A 21,233-nucleotide genomic window follows, 5' to 3' on the forward strand; every position below is an offset into this window, starting at 1 on the left:
TTTAATTTTCATTAGACTGCTAGCAAATAGTTCAAATGCATGCAAAAGTTTGAGAACAGGAAAAGACTCACGGCCTTTGTAACACTTGGAACAGACAGATGCTGAATTATGGAAGAAACAAATTGAACTCAGGCGCAGATAATTACCCAATTTAGGAAGTACTAGCAAGGAGCCTGATAAAGAAATGGTAATTGGCAAAACCAATGATGATCAAATGATTATAATCAAATAGGAACAGGAAAATAAACAAGAGCATTTTTTTTTAATTAGACTAATTTAGTAAATAAAAGAGGGAATATTGGCATGCTCTGAGTTTTGTGGCCTCTGTGTAGGTGTCCATTACCTCTGAACATTCATGAAAACCGGATCAGGTGTGACGGGAAAGATGTTGCAGAAAGAGGCGTTTGCCTTTCAAACATCCTGAGCTTCTGTTTTCCCCCAATGATTAAAATAAATAAATTTTCTTTTTGCATTTTTTGACACAATTGATCACCTCCATTCCAAATACCCACAGATTCAGTGGGGACTGCTAGTATATGGCCAAACTTTTGACTGTTACCAGAACTCCAGCTTTGGTCATAACTTTCTATATAGTTGGGTTGACATGCAGTGAAGTGTCTGATCTGAGCTGGATGCTGCTGGTTGCATTTGACCCTTTCTTCTTCTTTTTCTTCTTCTTCCTCACATGCTGGGAAGAGAAGCTCCCGGCACTCCTCCCCTCCATCTGAGCGGCTTGCTCGTTCAAATGGCAGGGGCACAAAGATAGCCAGACGAGTCGGACAAATGGATCTTTGTCCTCAGCACAAACCATATATTATTAGCTCGGGTAAGGTCAGGGTTAATTTAATTTTCTGCTTAGTTCTTATTAAACAGCTATTGCATTATTTAATTTCCAACAATCAAGTTAAGGAAAATGAGAAGGGTTGGGGTGGGGCAGGGGGGTGAGATGAGAAGGGTTGGGGTGGGGTAGGGGGGTTGAGATGAGAAGGGTTGGGGTGGGGTAGGGGGGTTGAGATGAGAAGGGTTGGGGTGAGGTGGGGGGGTTGAGATGAGAAGGGTTGGGGTGGGGCGGGGGGGTGGGAGCAGAGAGGGTTACTAATCTTCACATGTCCACCGAAAGCTTTTGAACAGATCTCCGCAAAACTAGGCCGACCGACGCACTTCATACTGGTCAGAGACGGGACGTTCTTCCCTACGGTTCCATGTTAGACTTCAAAAGGTGTGAGGAGCTTCTGTGAAGAGCTCTCTTTAGCAGGCATCCATGGTCATTTTGGTAGGAGAGCAACCATGACTGTCAGATATGCTCGTCAGTTTGGCTTTTCATTATTTTTTTTGTTTTTACAAACTGCTGATCTTCTTGGACTTTCACACTTAACCATTTCTTAGATTCATAGAAAATGATCTAAAACAGAGAAAATATTGAGCGAGCAGTTTTCTGTGATGTAATGTTGGAGGAGGATTGGGCATAAACATAAAAGCACAGATCCAACCCTGACCTCTGTCAGGCATGAGGGGCTCCTTTGGTACCAACCTGTGTATTGTCGCAAACCACTACCATTTGTTTCTGTGAACCAATCTCCCGACGATTACTACAAACAGAGGAACGCACCGTGACACAAAAACTCAACTTGTTGGAAGCGGGTTTCTTGAGCGTGACATCGAGTTCAACGTTACACTCAAATGCCCTTCCTTCTCAGTCACCAGATTTCAATTCGAGCGGTTTTGAGATGTAGTGGGAGAAAAGATTTGTTGGAGCAACTTTGTGATACTATCAAGCTAATGTTGACCGAATCATTGAAGAATGTTTCTGACACAATGTTGAATGCATGCCAACAATAATTCACCCAATTCTAAGGCCAAAATGAGGTACAACTCAGAACTAGTAAGTTGTACAAGTGGTCGGTGAGTGTTGTCAGTATGTTCATACTCTTATAACTTCTCTCCAGGGGTCATCTCTTTGTTCAAACACTGCAAACACAAAGTCAAAGATAGTTTTGTGTGTTTTGTTTGCGTTTTATGCTTTTGCTTCCCACTCCTGAAGTGAGTATTGTGGCATTTTTCTTGCAGTTTTTCAATGTTGTTTGAATGGTTACATTTTCTTTAGCAGAAGTACAAATCATTTAAAAAATATACCTCTATAGTACTGTAGTCAGGGCCTTGGCTACTCTGAAATTTTTTTGGAAAGTACAGATATCCGTGCATAGTTCTACTACAACTACAAATGTTAGGCCTCAGGCAATCAAATAAAATCTTGCATATCAGAAGATTACCAGAATTCAAATGTTTTTCCATCTAGCTGCTGCATTTGAGATGCTAGCCACAAAAGAAAGAATACAATCAAACAATAGATATGAAGGCCACGCAAATTGAACTACCATACTGGACTACAAAACAAACCATTGTTTGTAGAATTAGGGCTTTCAAGTCTGATACCATCAAAGGTCATAAGTCTCTAAATCTGCTTGATGTTACATCAGGCCTAAGTTTTCATACCAAGTACTAAACACTAAATAGATCTGTCCAGTAATTGGGTTAAAACCTCTTCTCCAGTAATCGGTGTTTTTTCCTATAATAATTTTTATAATCACCAGGTTGATTGAGTAAACCAATTCTAAATTTTGTTTTTCAGAGAAATGGCAAACAGTTCAACCGTTCATTCACCTGCATGCTAACCTTTCCTGCAGAGAGACACTTACACGTTGGTTTCAGTCATAATTTGTAGATGCTACTTGTACTTAAAGATATATATATATATAAAAAAACAGAAATAAAAGATCAGCAAGGTAATACTTTCAAGCCTTTACCCTCTACTGACACACTGTAAAAGGTTTCTTTATCCTAGGCTTTTATGAGTCCTTTTGCTTGCTGGGCTGCAACTGTCTTGCAATCGATCATGTGCATAATTTTAATAAGACTCAATTGAAAAAGCGATAGTTGGAACTCTCTGTGGCTCCTTTTCACTGTCTGCCAAAGTGAGAGATTAAAGGTAGTCCTTAGAGTAGCTTCTTGGCATCATTTGGAGAAGCAATCCTAAACACTGTTTGGATTCGCTGGACGGTGAGAGTCAAGGATGCCATTCAATTTCCGAACTACTAGAAAGGGTTTTCTGTATAGTTCCTGTTAGATTTTGTGGTTTTGGTACTTTAAGATTTTCTCAGACATCTTAAACGAGTTAAATGTCGCAAAGGGACAAAACAAGGTTAAAGTTTATGGTTTTATAAAAGCTATCCCCAATGTAAAAACAGAGTGTAGTGGAGGTAAGGCTTTATAAACTATTTGTTTCTTTGGAAGTTAAGAAGCTAGTCAGTTCAATTAAACTACAGTTTTAATATTACACTAATTTGCAACAAATTTTACCTCAAGAAACTTTGATAGAAAAAAAAACATCCAGTTCATCAAATTAACTAGAATCCAATTTGCTCCATATAGAAATGATGAAATCATTCCAAGTCTTTCCATTGCACTTCAGTCGGTTGATACGCTGCAGATCTTTTAGCATGCAGTATAATACAGTACAAATCCATTTTTTTACAGTTACTGTTGATAAAGTACCAACTGGTAAACAGTTATCTACTCAAAGACATATAGTCAGTTGTACTGAATAACTAACTTTGCAGTAATCCATCATTCTAAGCAAGCATGTGGTGACAGTGGACAGGACCCACTCCCTTTTAACAACAATCATCCTTTTGAAAACCAAGCTAGATATATTGAGTGCTGTTACTGTCTAGTGGTTTGAAAGGAAGGGATTGGGACACAAAGGGAAAAAAATACACTTTCTATGGAATTGAAGTACAAAAAACAAGAAGTGTGTATGAAGTTAATAGTAGCAATAGCGCAGTTGTTAGTGCTAGCCATGAAAGACATACAGCTGAACTCTGAAGCAACTTGTCAGGTATACTACCTATGAAATTGGACAAAAGAACAAATAGTCAGCAGCTTATTCAGCTAAAATGAGAGGAGGACTAAAAATACTTTCTATGGGAAAGAAAAACAAAAAGCATACAGAGAAAATAGTAGCAACAGCAGCACTAGGTTAACATTGTGTACGACTTTCAGACGAAATGAGAAATAAATACAAATGCTATTATTTTGTAGACTGTCTTTTGCCATACCCAATGATTGTAAATCGGTTGTTCCGGATGAATTGTGGCTGTTAGCATTCAGTGTTATAGAAAAGTCTTCATCATAGATGCTAGTTCACAAAGTATATTCTCAAGAAAGAATATTCTTAAAGGCAGATTATTACTGACAAGAGGGCATATTAAGTGATGTGACACAACTAGGGTTGCCACCTTTCAGAAAGCAAAATAAGGGACGCCCACCACTGCGTGTCACCCTACTTTCATGGGGTGGGATGGCCGCTTCAGCGATAGACAATATTTATGCCAGTGCTATTTGTTTTTAAAAAGTGATCCAGAGGGGTTGCTGTGATGGCGCAACCCACATATTGAGGCCTTAGTCATCGTGGCGGTGGTCGCAGGCCACATGCCTTCCCCCTCTCATTACCCACTTTCCTGTCAAACTACTTCCAAATAAAGGCAACTATAGCCAACCAAACCTAAAAACAAAGTGATCCAGAGAGCAATCATTCATACATAGAGTACTCCAAAATTGTACTCCAATCAGAGTAGCACACTTTAAACATGTTTAATTAAGCAAGTGTAAAATGTATTTGGTAAACTGCTCAAGTACTGATCATAATACATAATTTAATAATCACAATATGTCCTCAAACAGGGCTCCAAAAGTATAAAAGTTATGTGAAAATTGTGGTATTTTAAAGAGTATTACTATAATATTTATACAAGTGAGGAGTTTGTCAGGAGTGGTGGTTGGTGGTGATAAGAGACGCAAGTAGACCCAGGATGTAGATGAAAATGATGATGAATTTAATGAAGATGCTCAAACGCAGTTCAGATCAGGCAGCACGGCAGAAGGAATAGCACACAGCTAATACCGGTAGCGCCTGATAAACCAAGACTGAAAACAAGAGCTAAGCAAAACAGGACTTCACAGTTCAACTGGAGCGCTTCAAGGTACAGCAAGACGTAATACAAGAGCTGAGGTTGCCACAGGACTTCACAGTGCTGGACGGCCGACAAACAAAACGACATAGATGCAAGGACCCAACGAGAAACACAGACAACAGGTGGGACTAAATACACTGGGAGGGTAATCACAGGAACGAGACACAGCTGGGATCAATCAACGGGGAAGACGCAGAAACAGAGACTCTCAGGACAGAAACTGAACACAGAAAACCTTAAAATAAATACAGAGCAACACGGATCATGACAGAGTTAGGTTTGGAGGCTGGTTCTAGATCAAATTTACCACGAGGACCAGGGTAGGCAGTGTTTTTCCATGGCGACACTTAAAGAATGAAGCAAACAAAAAAACTGATCAATGTTTCATCATTTGATATGTCAAGTAAGCCAAAGAGCTACTTGTGTCTCCAGAGATACAGGTTGGATCAGGTTGCAGAGCCCTGATCTAGCAGATGGAAAGTATGATCCTATCTCAATACAGCAGCTAAAAGTGCAGCACTATAATTTTTAATTCATTGTTAAAATAAAATTGTGAAGGTTAGAAAAAAATCCACCTCTGAATATTTACAAAATACATTTATTTAGCATAATTTCTTCTGTACCCCTGCTGGCCCCTGCTGGCCCCCATCTAGAATCATGACCTTAATATATCCTGTTTTGTTTTGGTCATTATTGCTGCAATTAGTCTTGATGTGTGATAGGCATCGGTTCAATACGGGACGCAACATTTAACAGCCAAATATGGGATGATTCCATATTTTAAGGGACGAGTGGCAGCCCTAGGCACAACTGGGCACAGAAGAACTTGAGCTTAGCTATGTCCCTGTGAAGTGGTCAGCATCTGTAAAAACAATGCATGCATATGTGCAGAAAATCTGCAGAGTTTCAGGTGTTCTTGTGAACAAGCCCCTCTCTTCAGAGCACTGAGAAAAAATAATGTGCTCTAATGGACTTAGCTGCAAAAATCATATTATTCCATTTTGACTAATTGCATCTCCTCTGTACTGACTGAGAGGGGTAGAGCGCAGCGCGTCTGCCTCGTTCTTTTCTCCATTTCCCATCGTTTCGAGCGTTCTCTTTTAACTTTGTGTGGCAGTAGTCACTGGAACAAAAGGCAAGTAACTGAGAGCAAATCTTATGGTAATCTTTAATTACTGTAAGGTGCAATTAAAGATAGGTTTAGTTAAAATTAATGTACCTTATTCTTTATTCTTCTGGATATATATCCATCCCGGAGGACTTTAGTGGACATTTTTGTCTGCTGAAGGGCATCTGTGTTGATTTTTCCAGAGGCACCATTATCCTGGTGTGGTCAGACCCAGTGCTAAACTGTTTCCAGTTATATGGCAGAGGTCCCCAGATTTTTATTTAACATGTCCTTGTTATCTGATGCCATGCACTCCAACAAGGTTTCTAAGGCCATTGGAAGAGAAACATGCCCTTTGTGTCCCATATCCTCCACCACACTTAATGGTGTGCTTTACCAGCTAATCATTCCTTGAATCATTCCAGACCCACCTGAAGCATTTTCTTAAAATTATTTTTTCTGCTTTATCTTAAGACTTAAATGATCAAAGAACGGGTCAGCATGTAGATGCTACAAATAGTTTCAATGGAGACTCGACTCCAAGATGACAGTAGAGCCTCTGCAGAGGTTGTACATGCTTAATATCACTCTGCTTTGTCACAGTTCTATACTTGCTATAAACTATGATTGAATTGTTAAAAAAGTACTTTCTGGAAGACCACCTTGAATAAAAGTTTAACTTTTTCATTGTTTGCAACCATAGAAAACGTGTGAAGGTATTTCAGCAACAACTCTTTATCTTTTGTCAAAATAAAAGCTTGATCCTGACATATTGAAGACTTAAAGTCTTACAGTATGTGTTTTTTGCAATAAATGTGTTCATGAAAGCAAAGGATAAAACGCGATCACAACCAAACGAGTGTACCTTTGAGTCACTCTACAGCGAGCAGGCTGATTTTGAATCTTAATTATTTTCACAACACCACTGAAAACCATTTTCATAGGTTCAATATTTCATCAAGGTAACGGGAGCACACCGGCCCGCACGCCAACACACACAATTCCGTGTGTAATCCAGTTAAAATAGCAGTAATATTTAATTTATATGAGGAATCATTAAAAGTGCAGTGGAGCTGTGTCCATTATGCATTCCTTTTCTAGCAGGATAAAACAGCCCTCAGATGTTGGCGCTGCACTTTGAAGTGTTGTCTCAGAAGCAGGCCAGCTCTTACAGGAAGTCCCTGATGTTTAAAACATGCCGAGCAGGGGGACTAACAAAGGTGAGCAACTTGTGGCTGGCCCCCAAGATGGGCCAAAAATGGCCAGCCAGGAATTTGGATAGATCTGCCAGACTGTACACAAAGAGGATATCAAATAAACAAAAAAAGTAGACAAATACACACATGGGCAATAGAGAGGGGGAAAAAAAAAACACACACACACACACAAAACAATGCAGTACAGCTTCTGTTGTGTGCGGGCATCGACAGAGCTGATTTATATCACTCATCAATAATGAAAAGCCGAGCGTGTGTGAAATTACGGTGAAATAATTTGGACACGGCTGCATAAATAATGCTGAAATATCTCACTTAGCCTAGCAAAGATGACTAAATATACAGTCGCATCAAGACAGGCATTCTCTGTGTAATCAAATCACCGTCTACAAGCAAGCCCAGGACAAACTGCAATTTAACAGCAGAAAGGCGACTTCCTCTTAAAGCACCACAGTTTAGATTCATCTGAATCATTTTGATTCAGTTTGCTTATTGCATTCGATGTCCTCAAGTTGATACTGATGGTTTTATCGCAGAGTATCGCAAAAATATGGAATGCCCAGATACCATTTGCAGTAATAACTGAGACAGAAATGCCTTTTAGGTGTGGATATTCTTTTTTGTTAATGGATGCACCCTTGGAGTACAGTAGAGGGGCCAACTAAACAATAACACAGTTATCGGGTTCTGTTCTTGCTGAACCCACAATTCAGAACAAAATGAGTAGATAGTAGGATTTTTCATATTTTGTCTTCATTAATCAGTAACAATTACAGAAAAGGAAGTCGTAAGCCATTGAACAAAAATATTTAACAGTCAGAATCCAAATTCATTGTGCAGAAGGACCAAATTGCTGTATGAAATGCATATAAATGTTTTAAAATATTACAAATGCCAACATAAAGACACAGAAATATGAACTTGCCTATTATGAATTGGCAGGATTGTACTAAAGTATGCAGATGACCGTGTGCTAGTCCCCCATGGACCCATGTAAGATCAGACCATTACATGGGACCAAGAAGTCATTAATCAAATAAACTAGAATTTAAATATCCCCACTTGTCATTTTTTTCAATTTATGCAGCAAGAAAATATTAGATTTAAGAAAAAAGGAGAATTACCAGGTTTCTCGAAAGTCTTCCCATTGAGCCATGTGTGTTTTTTTTAAGTCAGGGCCTAACATTTATTTCCATATTATCCTTTGATAATGTTGAGCATGCATATGATCTTGTGCTCTTCTTTCCAAATGAGACCATATGATACCTGAAGCACTTCATGAAAACTAAGTACTCCACTTGACAAACGTCGTTAGAAGTTACTGCAGGCCTGAAACACTGGAACGCATGTATGAAAACAGTTTAAGTAACATCCAGCAAGCCACAAAATCACAAGGCATTATAAAAAATGTAATGTTTGAATACTTCCATAACTTCCTATCTTTTCAATTGCTGATGTAGTAGAAAAAAAATTGGAATAAAAAAAGAATTTATGTTGCTCCCTCATCTTTTCCTGGACAGATATGTATTGGTGCAGGTTATTTGAGCTTATACAGATTTCTAAATCGTATTTCTCCAGTTGCAACTGTAACTGCTGTGGTTCAATGGCTATCCAAAGGAAGTCGGTGTCATGGAGATAACCCGGGAAAAAGTGCTGAGACAGACTTGATGTTCTGCAGACCGGAAAGCAGAGCTATCCACAAGCAGGAACCCGCATTCTGTCAACTCACTTTACTTTCACACATGCACATTCTTCAACCAGCAAAGCCGCAATCAGTACGTTTTTTTTTGCCTCTGTAAGGGCTTTTTCGGCCCAAAAAACACACGGGCACGCACAGGAAGAGGCTCCTAAACAAGCTGATGTGTCATGCCTTCCTTTCCGATATTTCTGCAAAAGCTCAGGAAGGAGGCCGCCGCACCTCTCTGTTTCTTCCTCTTCTAGTCCACATGTGCAAAGCAGAGCTGTGGCATTGACGGTTTGCTCCCCTGCACAAATCCGCAGCCTCTCTGGTGGGAGTCGCTGCCACTTTGGAAAGCCATGAGCCGCTGCTGTGTGGTCCAAGTGATCACCTTGACAGATATCCAGCTTCTAGAGGTAAGGACAAATGTCCTAGATTCTGTCCAGGGAGTTAAATCGCCACATCACAAGTTGGTGTGTGGTAGGTTTTGGAATGAATGATCTTTCCTTTTTTTTTGATTGACATGCATTTGTAGGACAAAAAAAAAAAGAACAGTCACTGTGGAATGCAAATTTTGCGAAGAGTTCCCTTTCCCACTCTTATCTGGTGAGTGGTTACAGATATTTACTGGTAAACACGCTCGGCAACAACACAGAAATCATGAGTGATGAGGCTTTTTTTTTTGTTCCACTTTCATTCATTTTAGATAGAAAGATCACTGAACGGTGCCTAAATGTTTTCTGTAAAAATGCTGTAAATCAGCCAGGGTGGAGAAATGAGACCAAACCCCTCAACTCGGTTTGTCCACAATTTGTACAGCTAACGTCACCATCACCCAAAGTTTCATAAGGTGTTGGATTTTTCTGAAGTGAAAGGAGAACTTGGGCAAGACTGAAACTGGGTTTGGCAAGAGCGTTTCAATTAGAAGAGAGGGTTTGAGCGCGACAGTTATGAAAACCTTTTCAAGTGCAGGATTTCTGAGCGGACTTTGAGAAATGCAACCTTTAACTTTGAGGTAAATCACGCGACCATCACTTGTATGCATGTCTCAGATGTTGCATAATATTATTTTTATTTTAAACGTGGTGTACCTTTTAACTGCTGTTGTGATTTATGGCTGACGTCGGGTTTGATTGTTTGCATGAATTGATTCAGAACTACTAAAATCAATACAGACATTTTCTTGGGTGTCTCTAAATGTCTCTAACATAGAAGAAAATCAAGTAGAAAGACGCAACTGATTTCTTCATGACTTGCAGGTTTTACACGTTAAGCTTAAAACTGCAAAGTGACACAAAAAAAAAACAACACCAAATGAGTCAGACTCTGCTCAAATACATTAAAACTTACTTGCACTGAAATAGTTGGATGCCAGCTGTAATGGAAGTAATGTGTGCAAACTGAAAGTGAACCTGTGACCTCTGTCCTGCCTGTAATTGCAAAACACTGCCTCGGCTGTTGGAGCAAGTGATGGTGTCTGTACTCCCAAAAGAGTAAGTAAAACGGAATGGTCCGAAACACCCACGACAATCCCCAAACTTGAACCTCGATTGATTAGATTCTTATCTCGTCCCTCTTCCTCTTGTGCGTTGGCAGGCACTGATAATTCTTCCCCAGCATGTCCGACTTCACACTTGCACAGGCCTGCCATTGTCACGGCCGGCCTTGGTGACTGAGCAGCCATTGCTGCTCGAATCTAATCAGATTCTCCCCCTTAAGTGGATAACAAGCGTGTCTCCGGAATGTACAGTAGTGCAAGGGCTGAAGTGAAACCGGGACAATCCGCCGTCACACACAGCAGATGCGGTGTGTGGAGGCCTTGGCGTCTCTCCTGCTATCCGTTGCAGGGGGAAAAAAAAAAAATGTTGATTGGCTAACAACTAGCATCTTGTTTGACTGGGAAAAGACATATAAGAGCTCTCAGTTACTACTGACAAGTTCAGTATTGTGATGAGTTTGTTCTTAGTTATGTGAATGGGGGTTCGGGGGGGTGACTGAGGCCAGCAGCTCCAGCTAACAAGGGAAATAAATATGTTTGGGTGCATTTGATGCGGAGCTTGTGGATGCTTAAAAAAAAAAGCAATGCTTTCTTTTTTAACATCAAAGGATAGTTCAGTAGTTTAAAATGTCATGTCTAGTTTTATTTAAATAACGAACTAATGTTAAGAGAATTACTAGTCAAAAAAAAGGACCAAAACCAAAGCAAAGTTCTGTCTTAAAATGACTCCAATCAAAGCCTTTTAGTTTTATGGAAGTCTTTAGAGAGAGCGTGGCGATTATTTAAACTAGAGATGAGATTTGGAGCCAGTGCATCACCGATGGTCTCCCCGAATAAAACCGCAAAGCATCTGAAGCGTTTCCAATCAGACTTTGCTTTTATGTGAAAAGGCACCTGGAAGGCACGAGCAATCTAAGCTGCTGCTAATAACCGAGCATCTGAAAGGATCGGTTTTGTTTTCAAGCTCGACAGAAAATATTAAGGAGTTTAAAACTCCTTGAAATTGTAATATATTCAGGATTTACAAAAACCGGGGTAGATATTTTAGAGTAGTTTAATCCTATTTGCCGTTTTCTGCACCTGCATAAACAATTCAGTAATGAAATGACACTTGGTTCACATTTCCTGAGTTGGCACTTCTTTTACTGTGGACTTGACTGTCAGAACAAGTGAGAAAGTCAAATAACGACATCTCTGAAATTTATTTACTGCTCATTATGTCCTAGATTATATGAACTGTAACTGGGGCCCCAAATTAAATTCTGCTGAGGGCCCCATAGATTCTTGATTCGCCTCCGTTTTGTAGCAGACAGTATTTACTTTGTGAATGTTTGGCACATGTTCCATTCTCTGTCTCTTTCACATAAGAATACCACTGGCGGCACAATGACTCTTACCTTCCAATCAATTCGGTTCAGACATGACAGGAGTTTAAAGGTTCATGAAGTAGCATTTCCATAAACTGCAATTCGAGAAAAGAGCTATTATTTAATAGAATAAAAGTCGACTGTTGTCTTGATCCCTATCTGAATTATAATTAGATTGAGAATCCTGATCCAACTATCGCTCCAAGTAAAGATGCCAAAAGAAATATGGATATCATCTTATAATTTTCTTTTTTTATGTGAAAAGTGTTTTCTGACTATGTGCTTTGCAAATGTATTGCACACAAAATACTGAAAGATATATTTGGAAATAAATGAAGCAGATCATTTTACGAGACTTAATAATAATAATAATAAAAATGCTACTCAGTTGTTAGCATTTTAGAAACATGCCACGGCTGCGTCAAAGTTATTTCCTTCAAAACTAAACCTCTTTTCTCTTATTTCCTTTGTTGGGTGAGGTGCTTTAAACATTTCGCAATGATTTGAGGAACAGATAGAAATCTCTTCTTTTTAATATTGGTTTCACTTCCCTGAACAGTCAAGTAGACAGAAAGGTCAGAAGTCTCTCCTGCTACGCTAGGAAGGTTTGCTTTCAAACGTTTTTCCTGCTCTGATTGATTCACTTTGGTCGGTCATGGAAAAATATGTCTCTCTCGTCCGAGACGCAGTAAGTGAAATTTGGGCGACAGACCAAACATCGGACATAACTAACTTTGTAAAGTGTCCCTCTGCGTTGACTACCAAAATACCTCGCCAGCCCATTAACTAATAAAGCAAGTTACAACACTGAGGTTCTCTGTGAGAACAAGACACGTAAGCGAATTAGCCGTTTACGGTGAGACTTTCTGCAACCAGCTCTCGCTTCGCAGCAACAAAGACTTAAAAATAGCTTTACTGCACTTATTTTATGAGAAACTTAAAGATTAACTATCTACGTTTAAAACAGTGAATGAATGAGAAAAGGCTTGCTTAAGACGGCATTAAGAGAAGTTATTTAAAACCGTCCACTGGGGAAACAAGAGTCAATTGTGCTGCCACAACCCCTGAAGCAGGCAGGCAGTAGAAGACTTTGGGAAGCGACCACCGATTGGTCAGCCTGAAAGAAAAAGGGGTGGAGTAGATGAATTAGTGGACGTCCGCTTAAAGGCAGACGTCCTGCAGTGATCAAACCCTGAATGATCCAACAGTCTGCCGTTTGAAGTGATTATCATGCTACGCAACATAAAGGCTTACATCCAGCTGTGGGGCTAATTAGTTCACTTAGGGCCCTTTATAAAACACTGCTAGGTGACTGGAAGGGACAACCGGTCACTGGGAAGTCAGTAGTTTGACAGGACAGCAGTAGCAACAGACCTGGATCCCTAAAGCTGACCTACTGGATCACCTGCTTTTCTAAGAATGCCACACTTAAGTGACTGCAGCTACTACAAAATGCGGGACGCAACCAGAGCTTCAAAAGTAAGAATATGAACGTTTTTGCTTTTTTTTTTCTTTTTTTTTTTTAAATGTGTCTTGATAAAGTTTTGGGAGATTTTTAAAATAGTTTCTAAAACCCGGTTTACAATCACCTAAGTGACTTAAATACGATAACTATAGTTTTGAAACTGTGACTCAGGTTGTGGAGGAACAATTAAACAGACCACAAAAAGATTTGAGTAAGATATTACTTCACCTAAACATGACACACGTTAAAATGCAACCATAATCCTGTAAAGTTGCTGTGAGTAACGCTGGAAAAGTCCCGAATGAGTACGTTTTGCAGCCGTTTAAAAAAACTCTCAGTAAACATGTTTTTAGCCATTCCAAGTACCAAAACACTTTTTTTTTAAAAACGGTGCAATTGCTTGCATCTTGGTCCAGCTTTCCATACAGGCAACAAACTCAACTAATGCATGTTATTTTTGTTTGTGCATATGTGTTTCAACAGGTACAAAGCCACCTGGAAAACTCCAAGTTCCACCTTCATCAAAGCCAAAACCAGCCTGTGAAGCAATACCTGACACTGGGCTCCAAGCTGGCCTCTTCCACCGGATCCGGTCACGCTGTACCGCATCCACACGCCCCCGGCCAGCCGCTGGCCACTGTACCAATCATGAGGAACGGACATATGCCCGCCGTCAGTGACGGAAGCAGCCCCAACAGCCCGGTCACCCTGCTCACGATGGGCAACCACGAAGGCGAGGTGAGGAGGAAACAGAAACAGAAAAACGATGTACATGGAATACATGGAACCGAAATTGTGCCTAAAAGGGAAACCAGAACAAAAAGGAGAATGTCGGTTTGCATGCTGATCAGCAGCAAGGTCATACATTTCAGAGATTTCACAATATCCCTGAGACGTTTCCTGTCAACGGCCCACATTCCCGACAAAATACGTGGCTGGTGTGTTGATGTGAGACATATTACGTAGCTGTAAACCCTATCAATTCATGAAAGCATGCTCTTTGTTTGGATGAATAGCCAACGAACCAAACTGGTTTTGAACCCTGGTGCTGAGAAGAACTAATCATCCAAACAAAGTTTTGCCACCGCTGATATCACCTTTCCCCCTGATGAGTTCATCAATAACTTCAGATATGCGGTCTCTGATGAGAGTACCCTTTTGTTTTTGTCAAGGGGGGGAAGCTAGTTTGCTAACAGATAACGTGCATTTCCCGCCAACGCTGCCAAACAAACTTATTAAATTAGCCTCCCTGTTTTTATACCGAGTCACGGTTTGAATTTGCAGATCTCTAAAGACGTGGACAGTGCACTAACATCCCAAAACTGTCCCTTAATACACTGAAATGACTGTTTTCTTTTAGTTTCCGATGGATGAAGTTATTGATGACCTAATTAGTCTTGAATCCGGCTTCAATGATGGAGGCCTGGATTGCATGGAGCCTAACATCATAATGCAAAGCAATGTAAGTATGAATCACTTCAAGTCCTGCTCTAACGGCCAGGGACTAACCATGATTTGAATGCTTCAGACTTGCTTATGATTTGCATGCGTTTCTGTTGTAACCTAACAAAAGATGTGGTTGGGTTTAGGTCGCATTATTTGACTAATGATTTCTCTGTTTTTAAAGGCTTAAGCATAGCTTGAAAGCAAAGTTAGTCCACCCAAACACGGATTCACGCAAGCTAGACTAGCTTGGGAAAAAGGGGACCTGACCTGCTTTCAGGTCAGATTAAGACAAGAGATGAGTCAAAGTTCACAAAGGCTTAGGGACATTTACCGTTTTACCAAATAAGCTGAGCAAAGCAGATTAGGTTCTTGTAAAACAGAAACTATTTCTTTTGCAAGACAGGTAACGGGTCACAACACCAAACAAGCACAAATAGATAAAAAAAAAAAAAAAAGAAAAATGATGATGGGAGTTACACATTCTGATAGGCTAAAAAGATGCATTCAGAGAAAGATAAAGTACTTAAACAGAAGGAATGGGTGGGGGCTGGGGGAGAGATAAGAGAGCAGAGGAGGGGAAGGAGGGAAGAAAAGGAAGAGTCGGTTTGTTTGAGCGAGGGAATTTGTCGGAAGGAGTTACTGAGCCATCGGATCGGGCTAATGCATACACTCCCTGTGGGCTTGTTCAGAAATGATACCATGCTTAAATGGATCAATTCATCCTAATTAGTCATACAGCATGATGCATCACTTCGCTTCGCCTTGTCAACACATTCTGGGACACGGACGGGAGAGGAATTGGAGTGATTACAGTACAAGCGGGAGGGGGAACTGTTGTAATCTTTTCATTTTCTTATGCGTGTTTATCCCCTTCCTCCCCCTCCTCCTACTTCTTCTTCTGACTGTCCAATATTTCTTTAGGAATCTACAGTGGAATAACAGTATTCACTAACCTCACTAGATTTTACCTGAATTTTAAAACAGCAGAGTATAACAATAAAGTAAACCGAAAATGAGACATGGTTTCCAAAACTAAATCTATAAATTTAGCTCAGTCTTGTGCTTTCAGGCTGATTTGTAGGGTTAGTTTGCTGCCACACAAGGTGTCACAGCATAACTCCTCCTTCTTCCCAACATTGCCCGGACCTCGTCATGCTGTGTGTTCACAATTTTCTCAGCTGTATTTGAGCTGAGATTAAGTAAAACGCAGGTGGACGACGTTTGCTAATTGTTCAACATACTTCATGTAGGAATTTTAGAGGTCTGAACACAAACCAACACCGCATTTGTTGACATTTTCATTTGTAAAAATGTTAGTCACGCATCTATGCACCACTTTCAGTTGGTGTATTGGATACAATCCCATTAAAATGTACTGAAATTTGTGGATGTAAAGTAACAAAATGAAAAAAAAAAAATGAAAAAAAGCAGAAGGGGTTTTTAATATTTTTGGCAGGGCAATACCTACAAACCCTTAAAACAAATCTGACGCTTCTGGTGCTTCATTCTTCTGTTCTGTTTCGCCTCTTCCTTTTACAGTCCCCATCCTGTCTCACCACGTTCGGCTCACTGGTAGTTACATTTGACGCACGTGTCGTTGCTAAAATTGGCTGTGCCGTTTCTTGGAATCCGTGGTGACCCTATGCGAGATTTTTCTGCCATAAATACACAAATGCGAATTAGTCACACGTGTGTTCCAGTGTGCCGTATATCGTGTCTGGACTCAGTGAAAAGGCGTTATTATCCGGGAGGATGAGAGGCCCCCATAGGAAAACAGTTTTGCCTCTGTTCATGCCGTTGACCTAGAGAGCCCTTTCATCTGATGGCGTGCTGTTTGTGAACACAGAGGGTCTCAGTGTTTAGGGTCCGTTTTCAATCAATGGAGGTTGACAAATTGTGCTTTTAGTGAGCCGCAGTACTCCTAGATTCTAGAAAAGCATGGGATTTAGTTTCACTGTTTTCCACGTCTGGATAAGAATGGGAGAAGAACATATAAGTACGCAAGAATAATTGTATTTTCACTTATTCTTTGGCCCACTGTCTAAATGTTTTCTCCTTTGTTTCAAACCACTTTTTGACCTTTCTATCCTAACTCCTTTTCTTCATTTTACATTTAGTTCCTGCTTGTCCTTCCTGCTGCCTGGTGTTTTCTTGCATCTTCTGTCTTCCATTTTTTTCCAGAAATCCTAGTACCATTCCATTCTGTTATTTATTTTGTACCTCCTTCATTACCTTCTCTGAGCTGTACCTCTCTTCAATCCTCATTTCTTCCCTTGTAGTCTTCCTAGTTTTTTTAGGCTTCATATTCAAAGCCTGATTTACTAAATATCTTGCCATAAATTATCAGTGACACCAAGTATTTCAAAATAAATGTCAAAGGTTGAGGAACATAGGGCTGTTTTACAGTAAAATGGGTTGGAATACTGGGGAAAAAAAGAGAGACAAAAAGTGGAAATTTAGGATGCTTTAAGCTGGGGTTGAAGGTCAACAGTAAGGATTATATGACCACGTTCTGTTTCAGTGACTTTTGTCTTTGTCATGCAAGACAAACAGTTAATTTGAACATCGTAACAACTGTGGTCTGGGGGGGTGGGAAGGCAAAGCACACAGTTTGTCCTGCCCTGCTGTGGCAAACAAGTGACCACAACCCCCTGCTGCTTAGTCAAGATCCAAAGCTCTAGGCGGGGCGACAACCTTCTCTGATCATTCCACTCGCCTCTTGTTGCTCCTGCCGACGCAAGACAAAGCCATTCAAGTAGCTAAAACCAGCTATTTGTCTTGTAGCTTTTGATGAGGCGCGAAAGCCGAGCGCGTGAATGTGAAACGCGTTTCCCCTTTGACTGACCCGTCCTTTTGCTTCTTCCTCCCCTGCTGCAGGTCTCCCTCAGCAACAGCATGCTGGACGTCTATGGGGGTGAACAAGGTATGAACCCCCCTAATGGTGGAATGAGTCCCACATCTAACACCACAAAGCTCACTGTTAAAAGGGAATTTACAGGTATGGACTCAAACCACAGGACTGAGTCGCTTAGAGTGAGATGAGGAAAAACTAAAAACAAAGCATAAGGAACGACGAAGATTCTTTGAAACCTCTGGCAGAAGGACGGATTGTAATTTGCATTTTGCAAGGCCACTTGTGGAGCTATAAAAAAAAAAAATTAAAAAAATTCTGCTGCAATGTGTCGGGTTTATTTCCATCAAGTACTTAAGCTTGCGCATTACCTGAATAACTACTCTTGCTTTTTAATCACTATTCAAAAGAAGGACCAACTCAAACAGAGGAGCCTTTGAAAATGTTTTATTAACCCCAAGCACAAAGCTTAAAAAAAGAAAGCCTAATTGATTTGGAAAATAGAAAAGATGCCAGGAGAGTGCTTCACTCTGAACGGGAAAAATAAGTCAATTAGAATCCGCTTCATTTGAACGCGGGCACAGAGGACAATGGGATGTTACACAGACGCTAAATTGACTTGATTGAATCAACAGAGACAAATTGAGAAATCCAATCTCAGGTTCCTAATTATGTAATTTGGAAGAATGTGAATACAAATATGGACCCCACCGCATTTGTTTCGTCTCTCTCCGGGACAGATTATGGAATTGGCTAAACTATCTTAATTGCGAAATGAGTACTCTAAAAGTGGCCACAATTTTTTTTTTTCTTTTACAATGAGCTTCATGGCATGCCAAGGGGGATGAATGGGGCATTGTGTGTGGGCGTGTGTGCGTGTGTGTGTGTACGAAGGTCAAATATATGTCTGCAGAAGAGGCTATAGCTCCCCATTCTGACCTCAGCACTGAACTTCCTCAGAATAAACTGATTGTTTGACTTTATGACTGGACCTTTTATGGGGATTTTTTGATTGTTGTCTTTCAGCTTCTAAATTAGTGTGCATTGATAATCCATTTGTTCCCCCTCTGTGATTTAATTTGAGTTTTTTTTCTTTTTGGACAGAGCATGACACGCGGGTTATGGCCAAAGAGAGACAGAAAAAGGACAATCATAATTTGAGTAAGTGTCTTTAGTTGGCTTTTTCCTCTTTATCCGACTTTAGTTGGTAATTTTCTAACCCAGCTGGTGTCAAACTCTGAATTTTTTAAAGTATTACTATCTTGGAAGCAGTGTGATTATTGTGTGTATTGCCATGTTATGTCAAGAAACCAAAAGGGAAAAAACCAGCAACATTCTGGTCCAGTGGCATCCCGCTTTTGGTCTAAGGGTGTGTTCGCATTTCCCGTTTCATCTTCACTCATAGATGTTTCCATGTTAGAAGTTGGACAAATTGAAAGAAGTGTTCCTGGAAGATGGGATTTTGACAAGAAGAGTTGGGGCTTTCTTACCAACTGCAACTTTAGAAACCACCACGTCTACCTTACCTGTGTAATTCAGTTGTAGGTGAAGTCAACAGTCATTACAGTTCAAACAAAGTACTGATACTTCATGTACTTTTGCATCGTCATTTTATGACCGCAAACAGGATTTCACGTAGTGAAAAACTGACAGATGTTTTATGAAATCTGGAATGACTAACTGCCTTCATACATCACTGAAACTAATTACAATATAATGTCAACTGTGGTTGCAGTGTACAATAAGACACAAACTATTTAGTTTTAAATGTAATATCATAGAAATAGAATCATATCGATTGGCAATGCACTCCTAGTTAACACAACTTCACATAGAAGTTGGACTTTTGAGTGTAAGAGTTGAGGATTTTACACAAACCTCAACTTCCCAATCCAATATGGCTTCCTTGCACATAAGACTTTAGGATAACTACACATACTGTTAATTGTTTTAGCACATCTGAACAGTTGTACATTGTTGTGTTTTGAAAAGGTTTTCCAATTCCTGCAAAAGTTTCACATTTTGTCACATTACAACCATGACTTTCTTTACATTTTGTTACAAATTTAGACCAATACAAAGTATGAAAGTGCTGTAACGCTGTCATATTCAGCAAGCGCAGTTGAAGAAATCGTGGGTCTAATCGACTCTGCTCTTTTTGATTTCCTTAGTTGAAAGAAGGCGAAGATACAACATTAACTACAGGATTAAGGAACTGGGGACGCTCATTCCAAAGTCAAATGACCCGTAAGTAAACAACACACTTTGCAGCTCCTGTTTGCTGCAAAAACTCAACGTCAAAGTGTTTAACTCAAAGCAGAGACGTGATGAGATGAGTCCCTCAAGTACCTTTGAGTCGCCTTTCAAGGGCGCACTCAAACTTCTGTGTGTCGTCTCTGCACTTTGAGATGTACAACCCTGCCCCCCCCACTCCCATCTTTCCCTAAGTAGCTCCTGGCTGTTTTGTCTTAAAACCCGAGCGATGAGAAAGAGGGTTAAATGTAAAGACCCTTTCACGTCATTCGAATCAAAGTCTGGAGCTCAATTTGAACATACAGATGAAGCACGGCACACCGGCCATCTATTTGCAGTTGAACTTTTGCTTCAAATATAAATGGGAGGTTAGTATTGTCACCATGCCATTAACAAAGGGATAAAGGAGATTATTAACGCCGATCAGACCGGCGACTCAGTCGTGTGCAGAAGGACAATTTTACTGAGGTCCCTTGTCCTTTTTAAAAAAGTAATAATACCTGCAAAAGAATGACTTGCACTCTAGCACCTTAAGTCCAATGTTCCATTTTCCTCCTTGGCTTCCTACTTAGCTCATTTTCCCTCACCTATTTTTACTCGAGGATTAATTTTACTGAACAAGGAGGTACAAGAATGGACTTTCCACAGAGCTTCTTAACTATTCTATTAAAAATCCCCATTCCATGTCCTCGTGTAATGTCCAAGGATGAATAATTGCTCCATGTAAGTCTCCATTTCTAATTCATATCATAAAAAAGGAGGGGGGGGGGGCAAAACCTTTTAAAAAGTTTTCCCCATTTTTTTTTTGCAAAAAGGTATTCTGCTGACATCAAGGGTTTCTGCGTGAAAACTTATCCTTTACTTTCAGTTTTTTTTGTTGTTGTTGTTCGCTTTGTAGTGACATGCGGTGGAACAAAGGCACCATCCTGAAGGCCTCGGTGGAGTACATAAGGTGGCTGCAGAAGGAGCAGCAGCATGCTCGGGAACTCGAAAGCCGTCAAAAGAAGCTGGAGCAAGCCAACAGGAGGCTGCTGCTGAGGATCCAGGTAATAAAAATCTAGTAATCGTGGTGCGTTTAGGGGACTGGTGTTCAATGCGAGCCCTCAAGAACCACTGTTCTGCATATTTCAGATATTTTCCTGACAATATACCAAAATTGTACAACTAGGCGACAGTCTTAGGTTGTAGGTGCATCATTTGAATTCACCATGTTGGAAAAGGGACACATCTAAAAATCGAAGGGCACTTAAAGACAGGAATTGGAAACCCATAGTTTTTTTTTTTGGGGTGTGGGGGTGGGGGGAGTTCGTAAGTTTCTTC

At 40.2% G+C, this 21,233-nt stretch overlaps 1 protein-coding gene across 9 annotated transcripts in view; it reads left to right on the plus strand.

The window, feature by feature from the left end:
* The window catches only part of tfec (transcription factor EC), a 46,323-nt gene that overhangs the window by 23,136 nt on the left and 1,954 nt on the right, over positions 1-21,233 (plus strand). For 2 of the 9 annotated variants that reach the window (XM_008401025.3, XM_008401030.3), the window contains 6 exons: positions 13,847-14,101; positions 14,724-14,825; positions 17,687-17,807; positions 18,765-18,821; positions 19,832-19,907; positions 20,812-20,959. In XM_008401025.3, coding sequence (XP_008399247.2) covers positions 13,847-14,101; positions 14,724-14,825; positions 17,687-17,807; positions 18,765-18,821; positions 19,832-19,907; positions 20,812-20,959 — 759 coding nt within the window. Of the gene's footprint in view, positions 1-9,087; positions 9,450-9,549; positions 10,049-10,090; positions 13,378-13,846; positions 14,102-14,723; positions 14,826-17,686; positions 17,808-18,764; positions 18,822-19,831; positions 19,908-20,811; positions 20,960-21,233 lie in introns of those variants that run through there. The other 7 variants (XM_008401029.3, XM_017302677.2, XM_008401028.3 and 4 more) reach the window with 7 other exon arrangements.

The sequence above is a fragment of the Poecilia reticulata genome, chromosome 23 (genome assembly GCF_904066995.2).
Source record: "Poecilia reticulata chromosome 23, P_reticulata-male-v2, whole genome shotgun sequence".
NCBI classification, from domain to species: domain Eukaryota; kingdom Metazoa; phylum Chordata; class Actinopteri; order Cyprinodontiformes; family Poeciliidae; genus Poecilia; species Poecilia reticulata.